The sequence below is a fragment of the Pomacea canaliculata genome, linkage group LG7, assembly GCF_003073045.1.
Source record: "Pomacea canaliculata isolate SZHN2017 linkage group LG7, ASM307304v1, whole genome shotgun sequence".
NCBI classification, from domain to species: Eukaryota; Metazoa; Mollusca; class Gastropoda; order Architaenioglossa; family Ampullariidae; genus Pomacea; species Pomacea canaliculata.
The window spans coordinates 29,333,011-29,339,283 of NC_037596.1; the positions used below are offsets into that span (position 1 = coordinate 29,333,011).

Consider the following 6,273-nt stretch of genomic DNA (forward strand, 5'->3'; position numbering starts at 1 on the left):
AGGTTCAATGTTAATAAGGATTTAAAGATACAAATCTTGTCGGGATTCGTTCAGTGCAGTCAGGACTACACCACAAGTCGTTCAAGACTTGTTGACAATAGAAAAACCCGTCAAAAATCAAACGGTCGCGGCCCTATGCTTATCGGGGAGTAACAAGAACTAAACTAAAATAAATCAAATCGTCATGTTGTTGTCACTGGGTACGAACATAAACCCAAAAGTAGAGAAAGGCGTTGAAAAACCAAAATGTTGTGACCATCCCTAGTACTACCTGACTGGTGTATGTTTAATAAAACTTCTCAATTTCTACCTCCATTTTTGTGTTCTGTTCTATTATGTTTTTCATAAGGAATGCAGAGGTTTGGAAACTTAACATGAGCCAAGAGACAGTATAGAAGAACAGTTTGAGGAATCAGTAAAACAAACGCCACGTTTCATACACCTAGACGTTTGGGGTTTTTTTTTCTGTTAGCTTTCTACAGCTTGTTTGCTACTTTCTCCTCTTGCTGCCGTTAGATGACTTATCTCTTCTTCACTGAGATGTTTATCTCACGAACAATAGCAACGTCAACCACCACGTAGCGTCAGAGCGTCACGTGATAAACACCGTCACGTCGTCTCGATACAAACTGAAGGAAAAAGTCAGTTTATTCAGCAGTAGTTGTTACCAGAATTCGCACACTGTGTAACCGTCTTCAACATTTGTGAAGGTAGGCAGTGTGCCTGTGTGTTGTTCCAGTATGTGTTTGTGTAAATGGATGGGCAGGTATAAATGATGAATAATTTCTTATAAATTTATAAATATCTTGATAATTCAACGACAACCGTTAAGCGTTAAAAATATCATTTAATTATTTATTTGTCGATGATAATTATTACCATTAAAGTGTATAAGAATAATTTGCATAATACATCAGCTTCAGTCTCCTTGACTAAACAAGTTTCCCAAGAATGATTTCTTGGGATCCTCTTAGGGGCATGCCGCTGATGTTAAAGTCTAAGAGAAGTAATCGAACCAAGACTAATTAACAAAAAAAAACAAGTTAACAATCCAAAACCAGATATAATGTGTTAATTTTTGTTGTTTACAGGGCGGACTGATCTGCAAATTTCATCATGAAGGTTCTTATTCTTTCCTGTCTTCTAGCTGTGGCACTGGGGTAAGCGTCCATTTCCTGAAATATTTTAGAGGATTCTAAACTTAAGAAAAAAATTAGTTATGAGCGACTCTTGAAGATTTTTAAAGAAACTCAGTAAATATCCCCAGGCGCTTCCCTATTTCGCAGCATGTAGATGACAGAATTAAAGAAGTGTAATGAATAAAAGTACTTAAAAACTTGTACAGATACCTAGCACCCCTCCTACACACACACACACACACACACACACACACACACACACACACACACACACACACACACACACACACACACACACACACACACACACACACACGTACAAACACACACACACTCAGGCACCAAAAGCCAGTTAACATCCGTAACAAATGGATGCATGACTCACATTACATAAAACCGTCTGATTTCTTCTTTTAGGATAGACTACGACGGAGTTAAAAAAAGTTTTGATGCTACCGACATCAACCATGATGGTATTATACGCCCAGATGAGATACTGACTCTCTTCACAAAGACTGACGCAAACAGTAATCGTCATTATTATCATCTTCGTCGTCGGCGTCAGCTATGACGGCATAACACTTTCGAATCTTCCGCTTTTATTTATCTGATGTTTTTACCAGTTTTACTCATTTTCTCCGTTAAGGCTACCGACAAGCTCTCGAAAGCACAGAAACCTGTGTACATAATTTACATTTTACATATCTTATATTTAGAATAAAAATAAAAAATAAAAATGTAGATGCTCATTAAGCCGGTCTGCGAATGTTTATTAAACTGAAGAGATGTTTGAATTGTTTTCACAAATTTCTTTCTCAGACGACGGAAACATAACCGCTGAAGAGTTTACAGCTCTTTATCAACCCGGGACACCCGAGGTAAACCAGGGTTATTTCAACTACTACGACAAACTAGATGGCGCTGCTGACGGTGTGATCTCTATGGCAGTTGCTCAACTGCTTTTTGACGTCTTCGACGCTGGCAGTAAGCAAACAACTTTGACACCAGCTCATACCTGCACTGGATCGTACAAAGGACTCTTGACAAGTCCTTTTTTTATCGTTGAACAATAACATTTGTGGTTTTAAATTTCATTTATTGTTTTTAAATATGTATGTAGCTAAGGCGGTTAAAAAAGGTTGAGTGCTTGATTTTAAACTCGTTTATGTTGTGAGTTCCACTTTTTAAACAACTGAATTGAATTTTCAGATGATGGTGAAATCACACTTGAAGATTGGTTAGCGGCTCTTACACAGGTAATATCACACAGACAGACAGACAGACACACACACAAAGACACACAGACACACAGACACACAGACAGACATATGCACGTGCTGAATTTTAAGATAAACTACTACTGCTGCTGTTGAGTAGTCATATCCGAATATATCCTCGTTGATGGGTAGCCAAACAAACTTTGAATGCACCATCGTGAATGAGAGCAAGAAAACATTACATGTAATGTAAGTAGTTAAAAAGATTCCTCTCAACTTTGTCAGGTACAGTATGGAATGAGAACAATGTGATTTATGCAACTGGTCACACCTAATCCTGTTTTCGTCTTGGCAGCTAAAAGATGACATCCAAAACGAGATTTTGGCTTCATATGCTGATTAACAGGCTGATACATCCGACACCTGACAGATGAAGGGAGATGATGTTTCAGCAACCAATGCTATATAACAGCATGACACCGGACAGAGAATTCTAATAAAATTCACAATGTTTGCAATGAACGATGATGGCTTTTGGTTATGTGTTCTGTGAGCAGATATTGATGATAAGAACTCATAATAAGAGAGGTAACAATAAAAACATTATTGAACTATTGAGGAATTGGCTATGTGGAGAAACGGAGCTAAAAAAAATTTGCAATATTTCATTTTTACAAGGACGGTTGGGCGTAGGGCAAGCAACCTCCCCTTGTAAAACACCCCTTGTATAGAAACAGCAACATATTCTCACGGACAAGTCAAAAACCTGGAACATCCAAACCCTGTACGAAAAAGGGAAATCAGCTCAGGTAGCCCTGGAAATGAACAACTATGTCATCAAGCTCTTTAGCATGTGTGATACCAGATGGATTGGTGGTTATGACAGTGAAGATGTGAATGGTAATTAATATTATCCTCGTCATCATCCATTATCTGGTATATTAATGAATGATTGAAATCTTTGATTTTTCAAAAGTTTCACTCGTATATCTGTAAGCCGTGCACACAAACAAAACGTGATTTAAAAAAATCATATTCTTTCTTTCTTTGTCTCGCTCGTTCTTTTTCTCTCTATCACACCCACACATATACAGAGACTTTTCATTTTCCAGGAGGCTTCCGACAAGGGTGTGTAGAAAGTCCTCCTATAATCTCTCTTATCATGACTAGAATATCCGATATGCTGTCTACCAAAGGTAGACGCGGTATCCAGCTTCGCCCTGGTCTAGTTGAGCTGTTCATTCTTATGTTTGCAGACGATCTGATGTTTCTATCAAGAATGTCGGCTTCACTCCAAAACCAAATAAACTGCCTCACTAACTCATACCAGAAGCTTAAATTAGAAATAAAATTTAGAAAAACCAAGGTAGTTGTCCTTGGAATAAGAGATTTCTATGAAGAAGGGAAAATTACAGTATACAAAGCTAAGCGACATGTGTGTGCGTCTAAAGATCAAGTTCGGCAACTCGACACTTGAGACTACGCGGCTTGTTGTCTCCCCTGCCTGACGCCTACACACACAGACAGCGACAGACACACACTGTGACTAGACCTGCTGCAGATCAATTCAAGTAACAGATTCGTGAATTCACTGAAGTGTGGAAATAAATAATAAGACACATTGCTGGAAGATCGTTTGCCAGCACGTGCAGATTATTTCCCAGAGAAACATTCACCACGTGTTCTCATACATCATCGGATAATCTTGTGTTTATTACAGCACACAGTCACCTGTCACACCTACTTACAGATTACAAGGCAGCAGATTTTTTCTATATCACAAGCTTCGTCTTGATTTATTGGTTTGATCCTCAGGAATCAAAGTATATATATTTGGTCCCGCTATCTACTGACCATACACACATCACAACCCAAGTTCTCTTGGTTCCATCGAATTACTTCTTCTTCAAACGGTAAATACATTGTAAGACTAAAAAAATTATCTAGTACCAAATTCATTTGTTTAATACATCAGCTGCAGTTACCTGACTAAACAAGTATACCAAGAAATATTTCTTGAGATCATCTGAGGGACATGCCGCTGTTGTTATAGTCTAAGGGAAGTAATCAAACCAAGACTAATAAAAAAACAAGTTAACAATCCAAAAATATTAGAGGTAATGTGTAATTTTTGTTGTCGACAGGCCAAACTAATTCGAAGATTTTATCATGAAGATTGTCATTCTTTCCTGTCTTCTAGCTGCAGTTCTTGGGTAAGAGCTAATATTTGTAAGACTTTTAGAGAATTGTAAACTAGTCTTGAGTGAACCTTGAAGATTTTTAAATTCAGTAAATATTCTCAGACGCTTCCTTTTTTTCACAGCATATAGTTCAAAGCAATAAATAAGTTTAATGAATAAGAATAATTAAAATCTCGGACAGATACATAGCAATCCTCCTCTCTCCCATACACACACACATACACACACAGGCACCAATCTCACATTCTTAACAAATGGATGCATGACTAACATAAGACAACTACTAAACCGTTTGATTTATTCTTTCAGGGTTGGCTACGACGAAGTTCAAAGATCTTTCGCTGCTGTCGACCTCGACGGTGATGGAGTTATACAGTGAGATAAACTGATGACCGTCTTCGAAAAAAGAGACGCAGACAGTAATCGTCATTATTATCATCATCATTATCGTCGTCGTCTTCGTCAGCGATGACAGCATTACCTTTAATTCCTTTTCTAATCTTCCCCGTTTAATTATCTGATTTTTTTTTACACATTTTACTTATTATTTCTGTTAAGGCTACCGACAAGCGCTCTATATAGCACAGAAAACTGTGTACATAATTTACATTTTAAACATCTTATATTTAGAATAATAAAAAGGTTGATGCTAATTACGCCGGTCAGCGGATGTATATTAAACTAAAGAGATGTCTGAATTTTTTTCACTTATTCGCAGAGGACAAAACCATAACCATTGAAGAGTATACAGCTACTCATGTACCCGGGACACCCGAGCTTGTAATTCAGGGTAATTTCAACTACTACGACAAACAAGATGGCGCTGCTGACGGCGTGATCTCTCTGTCCATTGTTCCTGTGCTGTTTGACATCTTCGACGCTGACGGTGAGTGTGACTGCTTTGACACCAGGACATTAAAGGGTAGAAACAAAAGGTATTTCTAGCTCATACCTACAGAGGATCGTACAAAAGACACTTGAAAATGTTATCTTTTGTCGTTGAGGAATACCTTTTGTGATTTTGAATTTAATTTAGTGTTTTCAAATATGTTGCTTGCTTAAATTTAAAATCGTCTTATGTTGTGAGCTTCACTTTTCAAACAACTGAACTGAATTTTCAGATGACGGGGAAATCACACTTGAAGATTGTCAGTCGAGTCTTCCACAGGTAATATCTGATAGATAGATTGATCATCATCATCATCATCATCATCCTCACGCTCTTTACCTTCCTCTTCAACAAATTCCTGCTCCTTCTCTTTCGCCTCCTACTTCTCCTCTACCACATCATCGTCATCGTCGTCGTCGTCATAATCATCGTCATCCTCCGTAACTGAGAGCGAGAAGTCCGGGCCGTACAAATCATCGTATAGGATGAGGAGATAACACAGCAGGATAAAAGGTGTGACCTTCCAACTAATGCTTATCACCTTTAAGTAGTTGTCCCATCGCGCATGCTTGAGAGAATGAAAACATTACATAGAAAATAAGTAATTAAAAAGACTCATCTCAACTTTGTCAGGTACAGTACGCAATGAGATAAATGTGATTGATGCCACTTGTCACACCTAATCATATTTTTGTCTTGTCAGATATTAAATAACATCCAAAACGAGATTGTGGCCTTATATGCAGCTTAACAGGCTGATACATGCGACACCTGACAAACGAAGGGAGCTGATGTGTTATCCAGTAAGGCTATATAACAGCAAGACA

The 6,273-nt window shown here is 38.0% G+C and overlaps 1 protein-coding gene across 1 annotated transcript; it reads left to right on the plus strand.

Annotated features, from left to right (window-relative positions):
• Positions 1 to 591: 591 nt before the first annotated feature.
• LOC112569363 lies at positions 592 to 2,879 on the plus strand. The gene is made up of 6 exons (XM_025247158.1): positions 592 to 710; positions 1,092 to 1,160; positions 1,557 to 1,666; positions 1,959 to 2,123; positions 2,349 to 2,395; positions 2,712 to 2,879. Exons 2-6 carry the CDS (start codon positions 1,117 to 1,119, stop codon positions 2,757 to 2,759), a joined length of 414 nt encoding a protein of 137 aa, XP_025102943.1. The 5' UTR covers positions 592 to 710; positions 1,092 to 1,116; the 3' UTR covers positions 2,760 to 2,879.
• The last annotated feature ends 3,394 nt before the right edge of the window (positions 2,880 to 6,273 follow it).